The 27,057-nt window shown below is 38.4% G+C and overlaps 2 protein-coding genes across 9 annotated transcripts in view; both read right to left on the bottom strand.

Annotated features, from left to right (window-relative positions):
- LOC132097573 (solute carrier family 23 member 2-like) overlaps positions 1–4,549 on the bottom strand; it is a 48,475-nt gene extending 43,926 nt beyond the window's left edge. For 2 of the 5 annotated variants that reach the window (XM_059503375.1, XM_059503377.1), the window contains exon 1: positions 4,263–4,549. The gene's annotated coding sequence lies outside the window, so the exon portion shown is untranslated. Of the gene's footprint in view, positions 1–1,188; positions 1,235–4,262 lie in introns of those variants that run through there. The other 3 variants (XM_059503374.1, XM_059503378.1, XM_059503376.1) reach the window with 3 other exon arrangements.
- Positions 4,550–11,581: 7,032 nt separating this feature from the next.
- LOC132097571 (calsenilin-like) overlaps positions 11,582–27,057 on the bottom strand; it is a 66,107-nt gene continuing 50,631 nt past the window's right edge. For 2 of the 4 annotated variants that reach the window (XM_059503371.1, XM_059503373.1), the window contains 7 exons: positions 18,672–18,796; positions 18,121–18,190; positions 17,935–18,005; positions 17,754–17,861; positions 17,464–17,568; positions 17,318–17,380; positions 11,582–12,585 (listed from right to left, as the gene is read on the bottom strand). In XM_059503371.1, coding sequence (XP_059359354.1) covers positions 12,538–12,585; positions 17,318–17,380; positions 17,464–17,568; positions 17,754–17,861; positions 17,935–18,005; positions 18,121–18,190; positions 18,672–18,796 — 590 coding nt within the window. In that variant the 3' untranslated portion in view covers positions 11,582–12,537. Of the gene's footprint in view, positions 12,586–17,317; positions 17,381–17,463; positions 17,569–17,753; positions 17,862–17,934; positions 18,006–18,120; positions 18,191–18,671; positions 18,797–20,396; positions 20,767–27,057 lie in introns of those variants that run through there. The other 2 variants (XM_059503372.1, XM_059503370.1) reach the window with 2 other exon arrangements.

Raw genomic sequence — 27,057 nt, 5'->3', positions numbered from 1 at the left:
AAAAAAAAATATAGCCAAACCATGTTATCCCTTCGTTAAATACTAGGTTATGAGTTTTATATCTGAAAAGGTCAAGGGACATGTTTGTCACTCTATACTGACAATGACCCAAAAGCAAGAGGAGGCAGGAATTGACTGCGGGAACATTCTTGTTAAGGGTCACATCCAGAACAGATTCCCACACAAGTTACTTCAAAGTACACTTCACTTCTACGGGGTGTCACAAATGATGTGCGCTCTTGTGCATTTTTGTGAGGTGCTATAGTACATATGTAAAGTATGCACAAAGTATAAAATTGCAACTGTCACAAATGTACTTGTCCTTCATGTCAAAAATAGTGTGAGCACTTGGAGTATGTCAGAAATGGAACAAGACATCAGTTTACTGTTAGAGCTTTGCACCACGCATCCAAAATCACTGATTCGAACGGATTCTCTTTTTTTACATCGCATCATTCACATTTAGTGTTTACACAGTGTTAGCTGAAAACTCAAATCTGTTTTCCCTCAAATGTCATTAATGGTCACACACTTCTGCCCTTTATTAAAGAACATATTGTTTCAAGCAAACTTTGTCTCAACCTTGATTTGGCAGTTATTAAGAATTACACAAAATTACACAAAATCCCCTGTTAAATGGAGTTAAATCTACAAACTGCTTTATGTGACGTGAGAAACTGAAAGGGTGAGGTTTCTCGGATGAGAAACCAAATGACATAAGAGAAAAGGTTTCAAAGGTGTGAAATCTTCACAATTTGCATTACCGCAAACCAATAGTTCTGAATTATGGAAGTACCATAATGATCATTTACTGAAAGGATCGACCTCAATCAGAGGCCAATAGACGCAATTTATGGGTTGTTCTTAAATACAACTTTAGAAACTACAACTACAGAAAATCTTTAAAAGGAATAACTCATCTTTTTCACCAGCACTTAACCAACTAATACTAGCACTTACCTTTTCTTGTCCATCATATTCTTGAGAAAAAAAAGAAAAAAACACTAGCTACATGTTCTGTACTAGACTAACTGAGACTTGCCATGGCACTTGAATCTGTTGTTGTTCTCTTGTTGACCTGACTGCTTCTATTGTCCTCATTTGTAAGTCGCTTTGGATAAAAGTGTCTGCTAAATGATTAAATGTAAATTTAAATGAATAGCTAACAAAATATGAAAAATCCGTCACCATTTACTCACCTTCACGAAGTTCCAACCCAGTGTAACTTTTTCTTCTGTAGAAAAACAAAAGATAATTTGAGAAATGCCCATATAAGTTACAAAAACTGTCTAGTTACCAAAATTCTTCAAAATATAATATTTTATATTCCACAGAAATAAATAAGCCATACAGGTTTGGAATAACATGAGGGGGAAAAAATTATATATATATATATATATATATATATATATATATATATATATATATATATATATATATATATATATATATATATATATATATATATATATATATATATATATATATATATATATATATATATATATATATATATATATATATATAAGGCAGAATTTAAATTTTTGGGGTGAATTAAATACAATACAGATAACAAAAAAAGAAGAAATTATGGCGCAAGTGTCACTTTGGTGAAGTTTTGAATCCTAATGTAAATCTCAGGGCTGGGCTTTTTCACAATTTAAAGTTTAATATCAGCATAATATTTTTTTAAGAGTTTTGTTTTGTACTTATGCGAATTCACTGCTGGCAAACTAGAAAAAAAAAATTTATCAACTGCAAAGATTCTTATTTAAACGAACAGCCTGTACATGCACATTCTGTAAATGATAAGAAACGCCTTAAAATGCTAATGTTTTCTCAAGAAAATTGGAAAGAGACAGAAAAAGTGAACATAGAATCAGAAATGGTCTGAAAAAGACTGAAATAGCATAAGCGTGAACGAGAGTGATGACACTTTTTCATTTTGTGACCGAGAAAAAGGAAGAATCAAAAAAAAAAAAAAAAAAAAAAAAGGAAGGAAACCTTTTAATACTCTCTTTTTTTTCCAGTGGTGTTAGATAAGGTTTTGTGACAGTCAGCCTGCTGGTTTGTTAACACGCTCTCTCAGCTTCACCATTTAATTACGCTGTTCTCACTTTACCTAGCTAAGCTCTGAGAAATCGATCCAGTTTATTGGCAATTTCTTAAAAAAAAAAAAACACTTCTGGGCATGATTGGATTGTCAAGAGCAACTTGTGCTGACAAATGAGGATTCAAACGAACACAAAAGCAAGAGGAAAACAAAAAAAGAGCCCTCCATGCACAAAAGCTAATTAAAACACATTTATTAATGTATCATAGATGAGAAATACAACTATTAGGATCCACTGCATTTAACTTCTCTGTACAATATTTAGGCAAGTCTAAACCAAGTTTTTGAGCAAAGCATTCCACTCAAAAGAGTCTTTTGCTGTTTGACAGCCTGTGCTACAAAATACAGCTGCCACAATCCAGTCTGTGTTCCTCTGAGCTACATCTGTTTATCTAAACTGTTTATGCAATCCTGGATGTCTGTCAGTTTATATAATATTAAAAAGAATGGCTCAAACAGAGCAGAATCAATTCTGTACTCACAGACATTCGTTATCTAAAGCAAATGGGATCAAACTGCCCACTTATATATATATAAATATATAAATACACTGGTGAAATATTTCATTATTGGTGGAGATATGTCATTATAGGTGGAGATGTCACTGACCAGACAAATCCCAAAAGTCATAGTTCATTCATACAACACCACATAAATGGACATTTTAGGCATCATTTACACAAATACCCAAACACACTTACACTGCCAATGACTCATAAGCAAATATCAAAGAACAGAAAAAACAAATGAATCAGACAGATGGAGAGAATAGGTTGGCTGCAGATGCCCTTTATTCGATCTATGCATAACTAAGTTGGTTGGAGAGGGCATGTTTTGCCATTCATACTGCAGTATTCTTTTAAAGTTTGATCCATGACATCTCCAGTCAGTCATGATTACTGGGTAAATTAATTTCATAGAGATTGCAGAGGAATTTTTTTATTTGTATGTCAGGTAGCAGGTTTCTATATTAACTACTAAACATTTTTGCACATTAATGTAGGAGGAAAAGCTTATGGAAGATTTTGCTCTAGAATCAACATCTTGCTGAAGACATTTTTCAGAGCTGAGCAATATTATAAACACGCTACTGCTCATTAACTACTGCTTATATTTGCAAGGTCATGTTAACTTGATCAAAAGTGACAGTGAAGACATTTATAATGTTAGAAAATATTTATTTTTCAAATTAATGCTTTTCTTTCGGAGTGTATATTCATTCCACACACACAAAATTAAGCAGCATAGCTCTTCTCAACATTCAGAAATGAAAGAAATGTTTCTCAAGAAACAAATCAGCATACTATGAATGATTTCTGAAGGATCATGTGACACAGAAGACTGGAGTTAACCTAGAAACTTTTACCAGCCCACATCACCTACTACCAATTTCCTGAGACACCATTTACTGTTGCAAAATCATGTAAAGGAAAACATGCACCAATTACCAAAACCACTCATGATATTTATTGAGGCACAAACAATAAGTGTCCAGGATGCATCACATGAGTCACGGATGATGACGTCAGTCAATGGACCGGCATGAACCTGCTCACATGCTTCACCCTTTGTCACCTCTTCTATCACATTATTATTAACCTTGACATGCCTCTCATAGATAATCAAAACGAGTATACGTTTATTTAAATCAACTAAGATAATGTTTCATATTTAAACTATCGTATCATCATATCTGATACATGTCTCCCTGCTTTTAATGGAGACACCATGTACCTGATACTGTGCTGCGTTTAGTTTAATCAAATGTGACATTTTAACATAATCTTGTAATACTATCCCTTAATTAAGGGATGAAAAGCACCAAGCATGTGCGCAGCCTGTAAAAGAGAGAGTTTAACTCGCTGCCACTGGTAGTTATTATAAGACGACAAAATCAAGTCTTATACACACATAAACCAAACACGAAAACTGTAAATGATCATATAACAACAATCTTTAATAAGCAACCCAGTTAGAATCCAGCATCGCATCTCTTGGACTGAAATTCTAAGATGTTGATGGGATGCGACTAGGACATTTTATTAATCATTATTATAATAATTACGCCTAGTTGATATTAGGAAAGTTTATATTTACAATTACAATACACGACTTGTGTGATAAAACACACCGAGTCGTTATTTCTCACCTTTCTGGGATGAAACAAATCGTTTTCCTCTCCTGTAATTTCCCCTTGTGTTCTGTAGTTGGTACCTTTAGCAGCACTGAGTGTCCTACTTGACCACTACCGAGGGCAAATACAGAAACAGCGGCTTTCTCTGTGCAAACACCTTCAGCAGGACAGAGTCTTCTGACCAGACTGGGTTATATGATGAGCAGGAGACGAGTGGAGCGATGTTTCCCTAATATATAGCAACACACGGACATACACACAGCACACGGGGCACTGTGGTATTTCAACGCATGCTCAAAACAAACTCTGACGTCGGAACGCTGATAAACCCCGCCTTCTGGTGATTCTCGGCCAATAGAATTGTTCACATGCTATGACGCAACGTCCCAGTCATCTCTCTTGCCGGTTGTCGTGTCTGCCCATGTGATTTCACAAGCCCGCTCAATGCAGCCTCTCCACACGCCCCCTATCGCCTCACAGGACTCCCATTTCCTCCGATGTGCTGCTTTAACAGTAAAAATGGCGCCGCCAGTTTGTTTTTAATCTTTTTTTTAAGCATTGAACAGACATATTTACAACACATAATTTACAAATAGCAACCCAAAAGTTAGAGGTTGAGGAAAATAGACCTTAAATATATGTACAAATATTTAAATTAATTAAAAACACCTTTAAAATAATTTACAAATAAATAATAATATTTTAAATACAAAGCTTTTTAGGCGCTCTCAGTGCGTTTCTCGGCGCCCCCTTCCGGTCTTCAGGCGGTACTGCGCGCCATTACTTAATTGACCTACTGTATATTCAGTAACCGCTGCATATTAGTGCATAATGACATGAAATAACATTAAATATAGCCTTGTTTTTCAATATCATCATTACAAAACAAATTATACATACAGTGAGGTCGCTGAGTGATTTGAGTTGATTTTTCATCAACAGAGGGCCTTTGAAGACACAGAAGAAGCAGTTTTTGTTGTGGAAATGTTACATTTAGGGGTTATGCTAAGCTCTCAATGAAGGGTTTAAGAGCGAGCAGAACACCACTGACTAGACAGATCAACAGTTGAACACAGGCTTACAACAGCAGCACTGAATAAACAAACTTGCAGTCGCTTTTATTATGTTGTTTAATTTTATTATTGGTGGTAACAAAGCAGAGATACACTAGAAATTAAAATATTTAAGAAACTACATGCAGTTTCTACTAAGAATCTTAAACACGGACAGAACCATCGCTGGTGGGGTGCAGGCACGTTTTATTTTATTTAATATATGTATTTATTCATTTGTTGTATAAATTATTGATATATGTTTATATGTGCGTGTGTGTGTGTTTCTGTTTGCGCACATCTTTCCCAAAATTCCAAATATCGGGTCGAGTCAGGAAATGTTGAGACCCGTGGTTGAGACTCTGTCGAGTTCCAATGCCTGATCACACTAATCGGCACATCACAGACAGACAGACAGACAGACAGAGCCGCAGAAGGGAAGCCCTCTGTCTTTCCAGTTATGTTTGTGTTGGTGTGGAGGTAAGTGGTGATAAACAAAAGACTAAGCTACCTGTTCCCGTCCTTTCATTGCATGATTCAGTTTATTAAAATGCGTTTAGAATGATCACAGAATTCAAAGTGGGGGGTGAAATTATTTCATATAGCTGATCAGTATCGCGCGAAGACTGACGTTTTTTTCCACCAAAAACCGCATGATTACAAATGTATATATATATATATATATCGCAATCACTCACTTATTAACAGTGACTTCAATTTCACATCTTTTTTTAAATATAATTTCAAATATCAGTATTCAACGTTGTGTTTAAAATATCAAAACACTATTAATGCATTTGTAACTGCAGGTTAAATACATTCATGTCCTGCATTAAACAGCATGTAAATACATCTAAATTCCCTTTCTAATGCAGCTTCTTTGTTTTCTTTGTATTGCAACAATTTATTTTGTCAATACTGATTTCATTTGCTTGGTAAAAGCCCAAATGTCTTATTATTCAATTTAGTGCTGTCAACGAATATTCTAAATTCGAATATGTATTCGAATAGTTTTTAAAAAACGAATTTCGAAGGTGAAAATTAATATTCGAATAAAAAAAAATTTGGAAAAAAGGCCCGCGGTAGTAGAGGCGTGGTTGTCTGCTTTACTAGTGGGCGCGCTGGCGACTTTTCCCGATCGGTTGATGAATTTTCATGATCGGCCCATTATAAATTATTCATAACGGCAGTGAGAGTGGCCGGAGCGGGAGCGCGGCGGCCGGCACTGTATTTCTCAGTCATAGTTACCCCCCTGCACACTCATCTCATCTCCCCCGTCATATTCTTCATACAGAACTTTCATGTTCACAAAAAAACAAACAAAAAACGAGTATTTAATTCATTTGTTTGTTCTTAAATTAACATAGAATGGAGTAAAACCTCCTGGGAATGGGGAATTCTGAACCGATTGCAGGTCAAGTCTGTTTACAGAAATGTAGGGAGATAATGAGCGCCCCCTCCTGCCCCCTCGTCTAATGGCATGACCAAAAAATGGCACACGCCAGACTAGAGAGAGAGAGAGAGAAAGCGCGCAAATTCTAGAAAAAAAAAAAATGACAGTCAGGAAGGATTAGCGTGGTTGCATATTAACATTTAACGATACCCCCATGGAAGGCAAGAAGAGAAAGGACAAAGGAGGGTCCGAAAAGGCCAGAATGAAGAAGAAGCGGATGCTGGAGGAGAATGCATCAAAGTGCTCAAAAATTACGGATTTATTTAGCCGACCGTGAACTAGCACAGGGGTTCCCAAACTTTATCATGACAAGGCCCCCATATTACCACTAGGTTCTGGCCAAGGCCCCCCTTTTGCATGATGTGTTATTGAACCCATCGACAATACCTACTACGGCAAATGTAAATAAATAAACAAATAAAACATCTGGGTGAACATCCATTGACATTTATTAGTGTTGTAATAACAACATCTGTATGTCAGATCATCATATATGGTAATTTCAATATCTTAAAATCTGGAACAGTAATTTCAACATTCAACATTGTATCTGTGTGTGTCAGTCAGTGAATGGAAAAAGAAAGATCTTAAAGAGAGTGTGTGTGTGTTTGTCAGTTTGTGTGCGTGTGTGTGCGTGTGTGTGTGTCAATGGGAGTGCTTGGCCTGGTTGCAACATTCAACACAGAGAGAGAGAGGATATTAATGGGACGGATAGGCCTGGTGGCTTCTACATAGTTTGTCCAGCCTGGGCTTTATGTCTGTCAGTGCAACACGCATGTCACTCTCCACATTTAGACGTGCTCTGTGTTTTGTTTTAAGTACTTTTAAAGTTGAAAAACCAGACTCACACAAATAAGTGGTTGCAAAAGGAAGAAGGAATTTCAGAGCACTCTCAGCTAGGATGGGAAAGTCATTTCTTACATACATCCAGTAGTTAGAGAGAAAGAGTCTCCAATTTCATTTTTAAATCCCATGAAAAAGTCTGTGTTTCAAGGGGCGTGCTTTAATGAAGTTTACTACGTGTTTTACGTCCTGTAGTACCTGGTTAAGCTCATCATCTAACCGTTTAGCCACCAGTGCTTCTCGATGGAGCATACAGTGCGTGAACGCCATATTCGGAGCCTTGTTTGATGAGAGCTGTCACCCCACTGTTCTTCCCAGTCATAGCCGCGGCCCCGTCAGAACACACACCCACGCAACGAGACCAGTCAAATCCATTTGAATTAATATATTCGTCCAGCACTTGAAAAATCTCTTTCCCGGTGGTTCTACTTTCAAGTGCTTTACAAAACAGTATTTCCTCAACAAACATTTCTTGGGAAATGAATATTATGTACACAAGCAACTCGGCAGCGTTTGCCACATCTGTACTTTCACCTAGCTGCAGCGCAAAATATTCGCTAGCTCTCACCTGGTCCAACAGTTGAGCAGACACATCCTCAGCCATGTCTCCAATACGTCTGCTCACAGTGTTATCAGAGAGTGGTACAGCGTTAACTTTCTTTCTTTTTATCTGAGGTTTCGATTGCTGGCTCGTCAGCTTTTTTCCTTTTTAAAAATCTATCCATTTTGATAGAGGTTTGACAGAGTTAGCCAGCTAACTAAATAAATAGCTGAATAGCTGAGCACTGGCGGTTGTTACCAAGGCTACACTGACAGATTACGTGTACCAGCCAATCAGAAAGATTAGCATTAAAAGTTTAATGTTCAGATATCGACAAATTATTAGAATGCTATTTCATAACAATACTCATAATAATAATAAAAATATATATTTTTTAATATTTGTAAAATATTTATATAACATTTTTTTTTTGCTTTTTTCTTCCAACTTGCTGCGGCGGCCCCCACTTTGAAAACCACTGAACTAGCACAAGCTAGTAAATGTTGGTAGCCTAATAATAATGACTAATTTAATTAGTGGTAGGTAGACAGTGGTGTGTGTATTATATATATTCATACTATAGTGGCGTCGCCAACGCCAATTAATAATCATTAACACTTTATAATAAAAGTTCAGTTATAAGTAATTTATAAGTGGTTAGTTTATGATAAACTATATAATTTACAAAGTCTAACCATAGATCACGTGACCAGTAGCGGTGTCTTTCTTAATATATTTAAAACAATTTTGCAAGGGTTATGACGTTAGTAGTATATATTTTTTAGCTTTTTTTTTTTGACCACCGAGGGCCGGTGGTTTACGAAATTTCCCGGTAGATTTTTTGGTCCCACTCCGCCCCTGTTTTAGAGGGAATATTCGAACGTCAATTTTGAGCAATTTTGACAGCCCTAATTCAAATTGACTGATTCAGTTTAAGAATTTGCCTGAAAAGATTATTAAAAATTAAAAATGGCTTTTTAAAGGTAAACATGCCCATTAAAGGTCAAAATCAATTTAAACTGATTGAGAATATGTAGACTATCAAAAACTTCAGGAGTCAGCTGTCCATGGTAGTCCTTAAAATATCAGCACAATAACACACTATGACAAAATATCATCTAATTATCATTATCGATAAAATTCCAGAAAATATTTATATATATATATATTTTTTATCAATATTGCACACCCCTGATATATTCAACGTCTGAGCCCCTGCACGTCCCTGATAGGGGCCCACGCAGGTCCTGATCTGAGGTTTGTGGGGCCCTAGTGAAGATTGTACCAGTGGGCCCTGTTTGAAATTGTTTAATTTGTATGTCCTTCTCCCTTATATTCCCCGTTTTTTTTTGTTTTTTTTACAAATCACACCCTGCTTATAATCATACATTCACATGATGACACAGGACAACAACATACGTCGATTGCATATTCCTTAATTTATTTATCTGCACTTAAACTAAAAACGACATGAATCAATAAATGTATTTCTGGTCAGATATGCACACAGGAAGTGTTGTCACTCCTTGAAATAGAAGCAGGTGAGAGACAGACCTGAACAGATGGGAGAAATAATCCCATTTAGCTGTAGTGCTTTCATAACACACAAACAAGTACTAGCCAATGGTGACGTTACTTCTTCCTGCTTATTTAAGAGCTCATGTCCTGGATCAGTAGCAAATCTAATGCTAATTGATGGATGTAGGTTAGTGGGTCTATGGGCCTCATTCAGATTTTACATGCGTTAATACTTCTTGTTGTTCTTTTACCTGACATTTCAAGGAATCACATAGAAGCTGTGATAAGATAGACATCTGAGATGGAAGATGTCATGGGAAATGTGAAGATAAACCACAACCAATAGAAACGATACTTGAGAGTAAGGTGGAAAGGACAGAGAGTAGAAAAGATTGTATTCCCTAGTCAGACACCCAAAGAAAACAAAATGGAGACATGTCTCCAGCATGAATCAGATCACACACAGACTTCTATAAACATAGCAAATGGGGATAAGCATTTCTGTAAGGACGTGATATTCTGTGTAAACACATTCACAGTCATACCCACAGATATTTAGTTTCAGATCGTCTTAAGGTGCATATCTTTTTCCCTTTTCATGTTTGCTTGGGTGCAGTTTGCATTATTGTCATACATGGGATTTAACTGTCTTATAATAACTGGCACCTTTCTGATCTCTATTCACACACACACACACACACACACACACACACACACACACACACACACACACACACACACACACACAAACATGTTTGTTTTTCTGAAACGTGGGGACATCCCATAGGCGTAAAGGTTTTTATACTGTACAAACTGTATATTCTATCGGCTTTCACCAAACCTACACCTAACCCTCACAGGAAACTTTGTGTATTTTTACTTTCTCAAAAAAACTCATTCTGTATTATTTATAAGCGTTTTGAAAAATGAGGACATGGGTTACGTCCTCATAAGTCACCCTCTCCTTGTAATACCTGTGTCATACCCATGTCATTATACAGAGTTGTGTCCTGATATGGCACAAAAACAAGAGCGCACGCACGCACACACACACACACACACACACACACACACACACACACACACACAAACACACAGACGTTCATTTAAGATCAGCGACTCTCAATGTCAAACTTCCAGCATGACATTTAAACATCTTTATTTTTTTTTATTTTTTTTTTATAAAATTGTAGATTATTTTAAAATATTACTTATTCATTTAATATTATACTTTCAGTAATATCAGTAATACTAACAATTTATAATTTTAAATACTTTTAAGCAGTGTTATTTTTAGTTTTTGTTAACATTTTAAATTAATTTTTTTTCATTCTAATTTTAAAGTTTTACATTTTTAAAAAATGATTACTTTGCTGCAGTCTTCTGGTTAAGAACCACTGTTGATAACCACTGAAAAGTAATGCATTACTTTACCAGTTACTTGGAAAATTATTCCGTTTACATTACTTGTACATAATGTCAGTAACATTAACAGAAACACACTGGTTTTGATCAAGAGTAGTGCATCTTTTATTCATCCGATCTACATTAAACTGTTCCAACCAAATAAACAAAGAATAAATAAATAAATAAATAAGAGCTTTCAGGTAATATAGATGTTGCTTCTGAAAGTGAATTGAAAACAGACTTTTAATTAACTTTGAATCTTTAACTTCACCTTCACCATAGTATTTGTTCCTTCATAGATGAGCAATAGTTTCCCAGCATCCCCAAATAAAAGCTATCCATATTCCTGGTAATGACAAGGAGATTCCCAAGGTTGCACATTGTGTACTGTACTTAATGAAATAATATGTAACTTTTACAAACCATGTGGCCAAAAGCAAAAAATAAAGATAAACATATGGTACAGTATATATCTCAGTCTGTTTCAAATATATATATTCAAGTATATATATACTTAATAACCAGGACATGTCCGTTCATGCCCAAACCCTGCATTCCATTAGACATCTCCTGACAAATAAATACATTCCTGAAAATAAAACACTTATTTCTATACTTCTAAAATGCCTACACTGTAAATATAACTTTGAATATACCCCATTTCTGTGCAAGAATCAAACACGACCAAACAAATCATCCTGGCCCCACTGTTATGTGCAATACAGGTTTAAGCAGAACTTATAAACACTGGTACACTAACTTCACGCATACAGTTGCTTTAGCTTGCTTACAGTCTTCTGTGGGTTACTGGCTTACAAGGAAGAAAATGTACAACTTTGTCAGTCTCCATGCAAGAAAATCACAAATATCTCACATATTTGGACAGGCATGCTTCAGGCCGGTTTTAATCACATTAATTTTGTTCTTTTGGTGAGTAGTCTCTGGTGTGCTTCAAATCGTCATTGGTGCTAGACGCTCCTTTGGGTCCCTTGAAATCCATAGTTACTGTACTCTCCTTCAAACTATGGTATCTGGAAGGTTGAGACTGAGTCTTGTAATGTCCCTCATTCGTAAGGCAGAAGAAAGCAGTCCAGAGCGGTGATGGTTTTTATATGGACGTCAGAGAGCCCATTGGAATCCATCAACCAGTGATACAAAACGTGGCTTTGTTACTTAATTTGTTGATTCGGTTCAGAAAGTTCCACCACATGGTTGCCGGTATTTAGCAACTGGAAGGATCCCGGCTGTCCAGGCTTTTCTTTTTAAAAGTAGTCCTGCTGTGAAGCACAAACTGTGATGCCATACTGTAGGCTATGTGTTGGTCTATAGGATTCTACGGAGTGCAGCAGGCATGGGAGTAGTGCTACAGGACAAGACAGAGAATGACTGCTGTGCTAGTTTGGTATATAGACATGTGGAGAGAACTGGATTGGGACATTGAGGGCTGTTTTAGCTTTAGATAACTCCACTCCTGTCCTAAATCACATTTTCAAAAAGCTGCATGGAGTTCATGATGTTTTCGTCCTGGAAATCAGAAGAGGTATCAGTTATGACCGTTAGAAATAGTCGGCATCAATCTTAAAGAGACAGTTTGCTTTTGGTTATCATTCGCATAGTTTATCAATTCTCATTCACTCAATCATGGTTTTATGAAAATTCACATTTGAGATTATTGTAATAAATTATGGATTTACAAACTATTTAAATTTATTTTTGCATTGAATACAATGTGATTATTTAAAAATGGGTGTACATTTTAAGTAATTTTTTTATTCAATAGTGCAAAAATATACATATGAAAAAGTAATTTCCATAAATTTACACATTGGACTGAATTAGATCATGTACATAATGATGGTTTTATTTCTGTTTATGTAATTTGGACATTTATTTAAACGTGATAATTTTTATAAAACGGTTTCACAAACTATTTGAACATTTTTGCACTGAATTAAATGTAATGATTTACAGAAGAATGATTTTAAGAGCAGTTGATGTAAAGGTTTGTATTGTGTTAATTAATGGTTTTACAAACTATTAACTTTTTGATTTAATTAAATGGGATAATTAACATAAAAATAGTTCTATAATATATTTAAGACTTTGCATTAATCTAAAGGTGATACATATGCATTTTATGAGTAATTCTTGTAATTTTTCACATTAAACATAAACATTTTTTTTTATTTTTTATTATTTATCAGTGTTGTAGTCAAGTCACCAACTGTCGAGTCCGAGTCGAGTTATGAGTCCCAGTGTTCGAGTCTGAGTCCAAGTCGAGTCACCATTACCAGAGTTCGAGTCCGAGTCGAGTCTCGAGTCCCCGGTGTTCACGTCCGAGTCGAGTCTCGAGTCCCCGGTGTTCACGTCCGAGTCGAGTCTCGAGTCCACGGTGTTCACGTCCGAGTCGAGTCTCGAGTCCACGGTGTTCACGTCCGAGTCGAGTCTCGAGTCCACGGTGTTCACGTCCGAGTCGAGTCTCGAGTCCACGGTGTTCACGTCCGAGTCGAGTCTCGAGTCCCCGGTGTTCACGTCCGAGTCGAGTCTCGAGTCCCCGGTGTTCACGTCCGAGTCGAGTCTCGAGTCCACGGTGTTCACGTCCGAGTCGAGTCTCGAGTCCACGGTGTTCACGTCCGAGTCGAGTCTCGAGTCCATGGTGTTCACGTCCGAGTCGAGTCTCGAGTCCACGGTGTTCACGTCCGAGTCGAGTCTCGAGTCCCCGGTGTTCACGTCCGAGTCGAGTCTCGAGTCCAATACATAAAATGTATTAAAGAGGTTCTACATTAAACAAAAATGACACCACTGTCACGATTGCAAAGGGAGTTTATTTACTGATTTGACATATACACTTTGCAACACACTTTGCAACTTTACGACACCATCAAAAGTGTGTGTTTACTTCCATTGTTGTGAACTTGTGATTGAGAACTAGCGTAGAAAATGTATATTTATTTAATTGTTTAAATATTTTTTTATAAGTAACATTAAAGGATTAGTGGACTCGAGTCGAGTCTCGAGTCCACGGTGTTCACGTCCGAGTCGAGTCTCGAGTCCCCGGTGTTCACGTCCAAGTCGAGTCTCGAGTCCACGGTGTTCATGTCCGAGTCGAGTCTCGAGTCCCCGGTGTTCACGTCCGAGTCAAGTCTCGAGTCCCCGGTGTTCACGTCCGAGTCGAGTCTCGAGTCCCCGGTGTTCACGTCCGAGTCGAGTCTCGAGTCCACGGTGTTCACGTCCGAGTAGAGTCTCGAGTCCACGGTGTTCACGTCCGAGTCGAGTCTCGAGTCCACGGTGTTCACGTCCGAGTCGAGTCTCGAGTCCATGGTGTTCACGTCCGAGTCGAGTCTCGAGTCCACGGTGTTCACGTCCGAGTCGAGTCTCGAGTCCCCGGTGTTCACGTCCGAGTCGAGTCTCGAGTCCAATACATAAAATGTATTAAAGAGGTTCTACATTAAACAAAAATGACACCACTGTCACGATTGCAAAGGGAGTTTATTTACTGATTTGACATATACACTTTGCAACACACTTTGCAACTTTACGACACCATCAAAAGTGTGTGTTTACTTCCATTGTTGTGAACTTGTGATTGAGAACTAGCGTAGAAAATGTATATTTATTTAATTGTTTAAATATTTTTTTATAAGTAACATTAAAGGATTAGTGGACTCGAGTCGAGTCTCGAGTCCACGGTGTTCACGTCCGAGTCGAGTCTCGAGTCCCCGGTGTTCACGTCCAAGTCGAGTCTCGAGTCCACGGTGTTCACGTCCGAGTCGAGTCTCGAGTCCACGGTGTTCACGTCCGAGTCGAGTCTCGAGTCCACGGTGTTCATGTCCGAGTCGAGTCTCGAGTCCCCGGTGTTCACGTCCGAGTCGAGTCTCGAGTCCCCGGTGTTCACGTCCGAGTCGAGTCTCGAGTCCACGGTGTTCACGTCCGAGTCGAGTCCCCGGTGTTCACGTCCGAGTCGAGTCTCGAGTCCACGGTGTTCACGTCCGAGTCGAGTCTCGAGTCCACGGTGTTCATGTCCGAGTCGAGTCTCGAGTCCCCGGTGTTCACGTCCGAGTCGAGTCTCGAGTCCACGAAGTTCACGTCCGAGTCGAGTCTCGAGTCCACGGTGTTCATGTCCGAGTCGAGTCTCGAGTCCATGGTGTTCATGTCCGAGTCGAGTCTCGAGTCCCCGGTGTTCACGTCCGAGTCAAGTCTCGAGTCCACGGTGTTCATGTCCGAGTCGAGTCTCGAGTCCACGGTGTTCATGTCCGAGTCGAGTCTCGAGTCCCCGGTGTTCACGTCCGAGTCGAGTCTCGAGTCCCCGGTGTTCACGTCCGAGTCGAGTCTCGAGTCCACGGTGTTCATGTCCGAGTCGAGTCTCGAGTCCACGGTGTTCACGTCCGAGTCGAGTCTCGAGTCCACGGTGTTCATGTCCGAGTCGAGTCTCGAGTCCCGTATTCGAGTCTGAGTCGAGTCTCAATCTCCCAGTGCCTACATGTCTCCACTCTGGGACCTTCAAAGAACTGATAAAATGTATTAAAGAGGTTCTACATTAAACAAAAATGACACCACTGTCACGATTGCAAAGGGAGTTTATTTACTGATTTGACATATACACTTTGCAACACACTTTGCAACTTTACGACACCATCAAAAGTGTGTGTTTACTTCCATTGTTGTGAACTTGTGATTGAGAACTAGCGTAGAAAATGTATATTTATTTAATTGTTTAAATATTTTTTTATAAGTAACATTAAAGGATTAGTTCACCTCCAAATGAAAATTTCCTAATAATTTACTCACCCTGATGTCATCTAAGATATCCATGTCTTTCTTTCTTCAGTGGAAAAGATTTTACGTTTTTTGAGGAAACAATAGCAAACCAACTGAGTTGGTAGGCATTGAAGTCCATTATATGAAGATAACATCCTGAAATGTTATCCTTAAAAAACACAATTTATCTTCCACTGAAGAAAAAAAGCCATGGATATCCTGGATGGCAGTGGGAGGAGTAAATGATTAGGAAATTTTCATTTTTGTGTGAACTAATCCTTTAACACTGATAAAGTACTGTAAAATCAATATGATATGCCGAGAGAGAGAGAGAGCGCGTTTGTGTGTGACTGACCAAGTGATTTAGCGTGAGTGTGTTTGTATGTGTTCAAGTAAATGTGTGTGTGTGACGGCACACGACTGGTCAGAAAGCAAAGTGTAACGTTAGTCTGACATGTTTCTTGTCCACGACACCACAGGATTTTAGGAGTCAAAATTGCGTCATCCATCTGACACAGTGACAATTGCAACAGACAAAAAATTGTGTAATCTGACACAGTGACTATCGCAACAGACAAAAAAAAATCATGTAATCTGATCTGACACAGTGACTAGTAAATTATCAACAGACAAAAAAATTGTGTAATCTGAACCAGACATTAGACACCGTCGACGTCTGATGCCGAATTGTCAAACATCGCCCAACCCTAGCTTCTTCTGTTTATCATCATATATGCATTAGTCAATAATAGTTTTTTAAAAAGCTAACGTTAGCCAATGGAAAGCATTTTACTTCCTTTTCTGGGTGCATCCGTGACAGGTGTTTGTTAAAGTTTGAAGTTGTCCCAGTCTTTTCCTCAATTGTGCGATTACACACACAACATTTAGCGCCGCTCTTTCCAGCATTAGATGCAAAATTCGTGTAGGCGAAGTTCACGATCCAGGGCACATCTTTCTGCATTTTCCAAATGTGAACATTTAGCCCGCAAATCATGCACGAGCGTAAAGTGAGTGACGTCATGAGTGTGTTGTCAAGCAAAGAGAGTGAGCGGTAGCAGTGTCTGTGAGGGGAAAAAATAGATCTCGGCCGGTCTTGGGCACGAAACAGGAAACGTGTAACACCTTATATATATATTTTTTATAACATATTTAGTCAAAAACAAACGTGATGAATGCTCAGGTCTGATTTTATATATCCTCGAGTCCGAGTCCAAGTACGAGTCATCAGTCCGCGAGTCCAAGTAGAGTCACGAGTCCAGAGAATGGAGTCTCGAGTCGGACTCGAGTCCAAAGAATAGTGACTCGAGTCGGACTCCATCACTGCTATTTATGCAATTTTCACATTGAATTGAATATGATAATTTAAACAATGTTTCTTACAAACAATATATATACATTTTGCATATAACTGATTAAACTGAATGCAATCATTTATTTAAGAATTTCTTTTCAAACCATTTACACCGAAATTTGTGAGTAAACACTGATTTCAACTTACTTTCTGACAGGTTTCAATAAACTCCTCAATAGTGACCACACCATCTCGATTTCTGTCCATTTTCTATAAGAAAATGCAGTAAGTGCAGAAGATACTCTGGCATGATTGTTTTTGTGTCTTCATATAAATGTGCTTGCTACTGATACCTGGAAGAACTTTTCCACATGTTCAGATGGAGCTTCATCTCGCACACTGGGGTAAGTGTACCTTCCCATCATGTCATAGATTGACTTCATGATTAACAGCATCTCCTACGCACACACACACACACACACACACACACACACACACACACACACACACACACACACACACACACACACACACACACACACACACACACACACGTCACTTACTACTATTTGAGGAGTCTGCTTTACTAAAGAGTCAGTGAAGAAGCCTCTGGTGCATTAGAACATAAAAGTTTAAGAAGAACCTCTTTAGTGATGTATCCATCCTTGTTGATGTCATAAAGGTTGAAAGCCCAATTGAGCTTTTCAGTGACAGATCCTCTCAACAACACAGACAGACCAATCACAAAGTCCTGTCATAGAGAGCAATGAAGACAATGAAAAAATGAGGGTGATAACAAAAGCTGTGATTAAGGATATTCTCACCTCAAAACGAATTGAGCCATTTCTATCAAGATCAAACGCATTAAACAAGAAGTGCGCATATGTGGTGGCATCTGAGAAAAAAAAAAACAGACTAATTAGTCCAATTAGCCCCAAATCACAACTCATGCAAAACCAATAAACACATTTACTGATTTAGTTAAAAAAAAAAAAAACACATGTATTTACCCCCTTGGGGAAAGAACTGAGAGTAGATGGTCTTGAAAGTTTCCTCATCAACCAAACCACTTGGGCACTCCTTAAATGGAAAGAGAGGCACATCTAATTAAACATTTAATTACACAGATAATGGACTAATTCTCACTGTGCCACATAGGCAGCTCATGAAGGCTTTAAATAAGTGAAATGTGCTAATTTTCTGTTCTATATAGTACACATCTGCTGAAACAAACAGACAGAACAACATTTCCAACCCCAAAGCTCTTCATTAAAGATAAACTGTATCCCTTTTTTTAATGAATAATTAAAATACTACCAATGTTTGCAATTGGGTTGAGTTTTCAACTGGTGGACAAAAAAATGGTTGGAAATTAAATGAAATTTAATGTCCAATGTAAAGCTTTTTTTTATATCAATCTTTTAAAATTGTATAGCAAAAGTACCAAAATCTTACTCTGTCTCGATATTTGACCCACCGCAAAAAAAAAAGAAAACAACTGAGCACAGACATTAACTCAACTTTAATCCTTATTTGTCCCCTCTCTTCAACAGATACTCACGTTTTTGAAGCCCCTATAAAGGGACTGCAGTTCCTTCTTGGTGAATTTGGTCTGAGCCTGCAGCTGCTCCAGACCCTCGGGCTGATGTCGCACCGTGGACAGCTCGAGCTCACTGTCACTGCTGTCTATGGGAGAGAAAGAGCAGAAAAAAAGAGAGGAAGAGGGGGAAAGCAGAGAGATCGAGGGAGAAGGGGTCGGGAAGTGGGTGAGTTGATGGCATGCAGGATGGGATGGGGTGAGAGAGCATTTCAAAGGGGGAGACAGCGGTTGCGAGGAGAGAAATAGGAAGAAAAAGGGGAGTAAAAGCAAAAGAGTTAACATTAAAGTCAAAGATGTGCAGGAAGAGGAAAGAGAAAGAAATGGAGGTTTGATAGACAGGGTGACTCTTTCTTTTTCAATGTGAAAGACTCATTTTAGGGTTTCCTTACTGTTCAGACATTATAATTGGTGGAATTCAGTATTTCTTCTAAATCCTGCTAGCGTTTGGATGTGAGCTAGTATAGTCAATCACATAATGAAGAAAGCATGCCACAAAAGAAAAGAGATAGACCAAATAACAATGAAAAGAGACTAAACTAGACAGGTGCTTACACTCACCGTCTTTACAAAAACAGATAAAAAGTGAGAAAGGGAGGAACGAGAAGGACAGAAAGGGTCAGAGAGTGAAAGGAGAAAAAGAGAGAGACACGGTCAAGTAAAAAAAAGCCACAAAAAACAGAGCAATCACTAAAAAAATGTAAATAAAGGTAGACGGAGGAAGATAAGCTATGTTAAATAATCGGTGTTGTTATTGTTAACTTAAACTATTTACTACTTCAGCTAATCATGCTAATTGAAAAAAAGTTTGAATAATATAAAATATAAGTATTAGATGAAAATCTACTTTGGCAAGTACTAAAATGATTAAAACTATGACAAAAGCACTAAACAAAATGACTAAAACTTACATTAAAAGTTCAATGGAAAATATAAAAATAATCGTAAATTTGAATAAATACTATAATAGTATATAAATAATGTAAAAGAAGAGCTAATAACCATGTGAAGCTTTAGGGAACAAAAGTTATCTATTTCTAAACTGACATTGAAAGCTTAAAGAACTGGAAAATCCCCCCAAAAATCTGGAATCCAGCGGGAATGCTGTTTATTGTTACACACAGAAAAATAAACAACTAAACGAAACTGGTTTTCCAGTAAAGAAAAAGAAATACACAAACATCCTTAATTAAAACAAAATTGTATATGAAGCAAAGTATAAGTATAAGAGTATAAGTATAGAAGCATAGAAGTATAGAAGTATAAGAAGTATAGAAATATAAGAAGCAAAAACTGTATATGACAATAAGACACAATTTGTAAAGTATTAATAAAATAAATAATTAAAATTCAACTGCATTAAAACTTTTAAACTTCAATCTAACAAACTTTTGTGAGTTTTATGCTCATAACAAGAAAAACAAATAGTTTTATTGGAAAAAAAAAATACAACAACTAAATTCAGCATACATTTTCTGAATATTAAATACAAATTTGCCTCCCAAATAAATGTATTTTATTTTAAGGAAGATTAGATATTTGGACTGAAATGCCACGGATCCTGTCCAAAACAGCTAATACAGTGTTAAGCTCATGTAAATATAAGACAAGTAAGCTACAACATCTATAAACAACATTTTTAAGCAACCCCTGGAATGATGTTTGCTAGTTTCTCTCTCTTTCTCTCACCTGTCTCAGTTATGTCTATGAGTCCAAGCAGATGCATGAGTTTGAGAAACATGATGACCAGGCAGACGATGCCCACAGTCTGTAACCCCTCTGTCTCCCATCTCACACTCATCCTGACACACTGTCCCTCAACGCGTCTCCTTCTTCTAACTCAGCCCAGTTTTAGACTGTTAATTCCACAAGCTTCATAATTGAAACACAAGTATCCTAGAAAGCTGATAACGTAATTGAGGTAGAAAGATGGGCTGATGTCCTGTTTCGAGAAACATCTGTTATACTTAAAAAAAAAAAAAAAAAAAAAAAAAACCTGGAAAAAACTCCAGAAAAACATCTTATGTTTTTATCCTCTTGTCTTAGCCTTGTGTCTAAAATGACTTTGGTAACTCTCCTCTCTCATTCCTCTATTCTTCTCACATCTATTTAAAAAGTTCACTCTGACACAATTTTCAAAGGGAATTGAGAAAACTCCCACTCAGGAGACAAGGTTGTCCCAATTAGATTTAGACACAACTTGACATGATGATAAAAGACAGACACCTCGTCCCACCTGAGTCAATGCAGCAAATCATCACGTTTTGTAGTACATACATTTTGGTCCTCAGGAAGGCAGTTCATATGAAGCTTCCCTAATGGAAGTACAAAGTTTTTATGCCCTTGATTGGTCTGGAATGGACATTTAATATTTAAAGTTGTTGGAACAGATGCACAATCACAAGGTGCCCTAAATCCTGCTTCCCTTGTCTTGTGAACCAGTTTCCCACGACTAATTGTTCTCTCTGTATTTCAGCCTTTGTGATATGACGGTGATCTACAGAGACTGTTCTTCATTTATCTTCCTACTGGCAGCATTGTTATTCAGTGCTCTCTTGCCAAGAGTGATCTTTTAGATTTTGTCATGCAAACCAGATTTATGACAGCCAAAACCATTAGCACCGAAGAACTGAAGAGTTTTCAAAGGGGATTGATAATAATGATGCTAACAAAAGGATGACTCATGTTTACAGTTTACATAAACAGCACACATGTATTTTACAGGCCATTAGAGTGCAAATTTGATCCAAATGGGTCTTGAACTTGGACCTTGAAGTGCCAATAAGTATGCAAAAAAAAAAAAAAAATAAGTATGCAAATTAAAAAAAATAAAAATAATTCACAAATGAAAATGATTTCAAAATTAAATTAAATTAAATTTGACAAAAAATGCATTTGAATTGTAATAATAATGAATTGATATACACTACTGATCAAAAGTTTAAATAGTTTTGAAAGAAGTCTCTTCTGTTCACCAAGGTTGCATTTATTTGATAAAAAAATACAGTAAAAATAGTAATACTGTGAAATTGTATTCTAATTTAAAATAGCTGTCTTCTGTTTTAAAAATATAATTTATTTCTGTGTTGCAAAGCTGAATTTTCAGCATCATTACTCCAATCTTCAGTGTCACATGCTCTTTCAGAAATCATTTGAATCTGCTAATTTGCTGCTCAAGAAACTATTTTATTATTATCAATGAAAACAGTTGTGCCACTTAATATTTTTGTGTAAACAGTGACAACATTTCTTTTTTTTCCCTTTCATTTATCTTTTTGATTATCTAATTAATAGAAAGTTCAATGGGAGCATTTATTTGAAATAGATATCATATATAACATCATAAATGTAATTTTTGACCAATTTAGAACCAGAATATCTAATCATGCTAACCAGCCAAAACTTCACTCATTGGTTCCTCGCCTGAGCTCATCTCCCAGGTTTGAGATCATTAAGAAACATCTCCCTCTGGTGGCTGATGCTTCACGTCTGCGGTGCACCACAGTAGACAATTTGCATTATACTATGAGCAGAAACATGCAAGTTGAACAAAATAATAGTTGACAGATCAAATTCTTCTCATGCAACAGAGCCGGCGCATATTAATCATTATGCAAGCTTCCCTTCAAAAGTAAAACTTAAGCGTCTCTGATTACGTATTAGATTCACAAAAGCAGAAGCCCAAAATAAACTTCACCCTCCTGAAATACGCCTCTCAGGAATAGATAGAGATGTAGTAAGTGATGCCACTGAGCTAAAAATAGCCCCCTGCTGATCCGCTGGGTGGTCCGGCTCATGGGCCAGTACTGGAAGAAGATTTACGTGTAGATTACAGGAGGCACTCAGACACTTCCAGATGATCAAGTGTTTGTTTGATAACTGTCGGTTATAAAAGCTGATGTGTTATGCCTATACCGTTAGCACCTATACTGTATATCCTTGTTGAAAAAAAAAAATGTGTAAAACAACCTTAAAACTGCTGGCCTTACATGGTTTTATCTGGTCTACCCTGATTTCCCAGTCTGACAGCTGACAAGTCAGAGCATCATAAAAATACACAAACATGTCCAGCCAAATAAGTGAACCTGAACCACAAAACAAGTCAAGGGTCAATTTTTTGAAATTGAGATTTATACATAATCTGAAAGTTGATAATAAATAAATAAGCTTTCCATTGATGTATGGTTTGTTAAGAAATGTGACAATATTTGGCCGAGATACAACTATTTGAAAATCTGGAATCTTGAGTGTGCAAAAAAATTGCCTTTAAAAAATACACCTTTCGTCTTTATAAAATATCTTCATGTATCATGATCTTTCCTTAATATCCTAGTGATTTCTGGCATAAAAGAAAATGTATATGTTCCATTCAAAGTGCATTGAAGTGTGTGAGACGTGAATTTAAGTTGTATTTATTTACAGAGGTATATGACGTCACACTTGTCTGTGTGTGAAGACGTTTTGCAGCGCAAACCTGTGAATGAATGTTCCGAAGTGAAGTAAAGGTCAACAGATTTCCTCTGCTCAGGGAGTAGGGAGCAATGAACACTGTGTAGGGACCATGTCAATTGGAACATAGTTCATGCACGGAGCTCACTTCTCACTTCTAACGAGCTGATTATCTGAATCAGGTGTGTCAACAAAGAGAGACCCACAAAATATGCAGAGCTGAGGGGTGTGAGGACTGAAATTGACAACCCCTGGTATTGTCATTATAATCCGTAATTACTGTATGTCCCCACTGGATGCAACAAATGCCTAGTTTATAATGAGTTTTAACCTTTTCAGTGTTGAGAATGATCGCTTTTATTTTGTTCTTCCTTTTTTATTTAAAATATTCACAAACTTGCATACCAAGTCATGAACGATCTGATATTCCGATTCACAAATATGTGTAAATGAGTGTGTTTTGTCGTTTAAAAACCTTTCTAAATGATCATGATTGTGATCTGTAATGTGAGATGGGTGCCGCCATGTTTGTTCGTGCTGCAGTTCAGACAGTCCTGTCAGTCGGATTTACAGCACATGAATTCATCAGTTTCTCCTGAAATACAAGTAATAAGTGGCCGGTGAACTGAGTGAAGAATAAAGTGAACTTTATAGTTACTTACACTATGCGTACCTGCAGGGGCGCTGCACAAGATCCCGGGCCCTATGCATAGGCAGTCCTAATGCCCCCCCCCCCCCCGAAAATATATATTCCAGACTTTTTAAGGGCCCTCTCTTCCTTTGGGGCCCTGGTAATAAGTACTGGTTTTATCCCCAGTCCGGCGCCCCTGCGTACCTAATATTGATAAAACACATCTGCAAATAAAATTTGAATGGATTGTTATTGTTGCTTCCATAGACGTATTTTTCAAACTGTAAATGTAATTTTTTTACTAGTACTTCTGTGTATTTAAATGTATGAAACCTAAAATATGCATTATGTAATTAAGAACACTGCATAGTTGTGATAATATGACAAGAGCAGTGCACATCTCTCTCTGGCTTAGTGCCAGCTAAAGCGCAAAAGCACAGTTTGAATTTGAGAGTTATGGGACGTCACTGAACGTTCTTAAACCCATATGTGGGACCATACTGCTCAAAGGGTTAATATTTTTGTCTATGCGCTCATGGAAACATGACATCACAGTATAGTAAGGGGCGTAACATTTCCATCACACACTTGAGATATTTCGGCCAATCACAATGCACTGGATAGCTGGCCAATCTCAGCATACCTCACTTTTCAGACTGATGAGCATTGTAATAATCCATGCATTTCAGAAAGGCGGGGCATAGAGAATAGAGAAACAATACTGTATAGTATGTGGGAAATAATGTGTTTTTTGAAACTTAAACTGCATAAACACATTTCATTACATAAAATACACAAAACTTGCTTAAAACCAGCAAAACTATCTGCCAATGTGCACGAAGTGACCTCAGAACCTTCCGACTCCAAAGGAAGTCCTTTGTACATCAACTTCTTTTCGGTTGATGTATGCAACGGACACTGTGTTGTCCGTTTGGACCAGCATGTGCTTGCCTTGAAGCGACCTTTGAGATGGTTCAAGGCAAGGCACACTGCTAACAACTCTAGGCAATTGATGTGCCAATGCAGCTGCAGGCCCATCCAAAACCCTGAGACTGCATGCCTGTTGTACATGGCCTCCCAGCCCATGGTGGAGACATCCATGTGAACCACAGCATGCCTGGAGATCTGCTCTAGGGGCACCCCTGCCCGGAGGAATGCAAGATCTGACCACAGGGTGAGGGTTTGGTGACAGGTCGGTGTAACTTGGACCTGGTGAGTGTCGTGCTTCCATGCCCACCTTAGGATTTCGCCATAAAGCCAGAGCTGGAGCGGTCTCATATGTAACAGGCCGAGCAGTGTAAGTGCCACTGCAGCCGCCATATGCCCCAGGAGCCTCTGAAAAGGTTTCAGTAGGACCGCTGTCCTGACCTTGGATATATTCAAGCAGACTAGCACCGACCGCACACGTTCCTCTGTGAGGCACGCCGTCTGTTCGACTGAATCCAACTACATACCGAGAAAATAGATCCTCTGCATCAGGGAGAGTTTGCTCTTTTCCCCATTGACCAGGAGGCCCAACAGGCTGAGGTGCCAGAGCACCAGGTGAGTCAACCATCTAGATAGTTGAGGATGCAAACACCCTGCTCTCTGAGGGGAGCAAGAGCCACCTCTGCGACTTTTGTGAAGACACGGGGAGACAGGGACAGCCCGAAGAGCAGGACCTTATACTGACATGCCTGTCCTTTGAATGAACACTGCAGAAATGGTCTGTGGTGTGGAAGGAGCGGCACATGAAAGTATGCTTCCTTCAGGTTGATCGCTGCAAACCAAACTCGGAGACGGACACACCCTAAGATGCTTTTCTGCATCAACATCTTGAACAGTAGCCGATGAAGGGCCCAGTTCAAAACTAGCAAATCCAAGATTGGCCATAACCCACCGCCTTTCTTGGGTACAATGAAGTAAGGGCTGTAAAACCCTTACCTCATATCGGCTGGAGGGACCAGTTCTATCACGTCCTTCACCAGTAGGACTGTGATCTCTACCCACAGAACAGGGGCATTGGACGCTATCACTGTCGTGAAATGGATACCACTAAACTTGGGGGGACACTGGGCGAACTGAGAACCAGAGCGAGCCACCTTGAGAAACCAATCATCCCGACTCGAGGGCTCGGGATGTGGTGGAGATTTCCACTCGAACCCTACCCTCTCGGCAGCCCAGGAAAGCATAGCTGTTATCTCTGCATCTGATTCAGGCTTTGCCCTTGTCCCATAGGGTGGCAGCACAGCCAAGTATTCATCGGACAGCTCTCCCTCCGATGCTGAGATCAACAAATGGTTGGGGGGGAGGCCCACTGGAGACCGCTGTTAAGCTCTTTAAAGAGGGCCACCCGCGCTACTGCTGGAAGTGGTTCTCTTCTGTTGGCCGCCAGAACAAGCCCCAGATCGTGGTACCAGCAACTGGACTCCGAAGGTAGTGGAGCCTGGTTTGCAGCTCCGAGATGTCCACCTTCCTGCAGTGGAAACACTTACCGGACTCATCCATGAAGGCCAACTCAGCGTGCTTGATGCCCAGACACGTGAGGCAGCGATCGTGACCATCACTCATTGCCAGGTAACGACGGCACACAGAAACGCATGTGTGAAACCATCATCTTTACAAAGATGCACCCGTGAAGCTCTTTTAGAGAAATTTGCTCTTTAGGAAATGCTCTTTTAGTGCTGCGGCGCACAGGGGAATTGGCCGCTTGCAACACAACAGGGCGTAGTGCAGCCTGAAGTGTGCAACCAACTCGACTTTGGAACGACCACCACTGAAGTGCTTTCTCGCCAACACACAAAGCTTCCGAGAGCGTGTTGAACTCGTAGTTTACAGCAGACACAGTTGAGCAGAACATGTCAGTGAGCAGTGGCAGCTGGATGCAATAATTGCTTGTCAATGTGTATTGGCTCGTTTAGTTTACACTCGAAGTAGAGTGGTCTATTGAAGCGATATCACAATTCGTCGCGAGTTACAAACTGAAAGGGAACTAACAAAATTTTTATAATGCTTCATAGAAAACAATACTTAATACCTTAAGTCATTTTTCTTGTAAAATAAATTGACTTGATTCATATTAGATATAATATATCTATACTAGAAAACAAGACAAATATTTTAATAATGATAATTAAGAAAACAATTTTTTTGCAGCGTAGAGATAACCTAAGACCAGACCCTAAAACCAAAATAATTATTGAAAAAATATGCTCGACTCTATGAAGTTTTATTTTTTATCAGTATACTGACAAGACTGCATTGTTTATGTTTAAGCACATCTCAATAATG

The sequence above is a fragment of the Carassius carassius genome, chromosome 21 (assembly GCF_963082965.1).
Source record: "Carassius carassius chromosome 21, fCarCar2.1, whole genome shotgun sequence".
NCBI lineage: Eukaryota > Metazoa > Chordata > Actinopteri > Cypriniformes > Cyprinidae > Carassius > Carassius carassius.
This window is presented reverse-complemented; position numbering and strand designations above follow the sequence as displayed.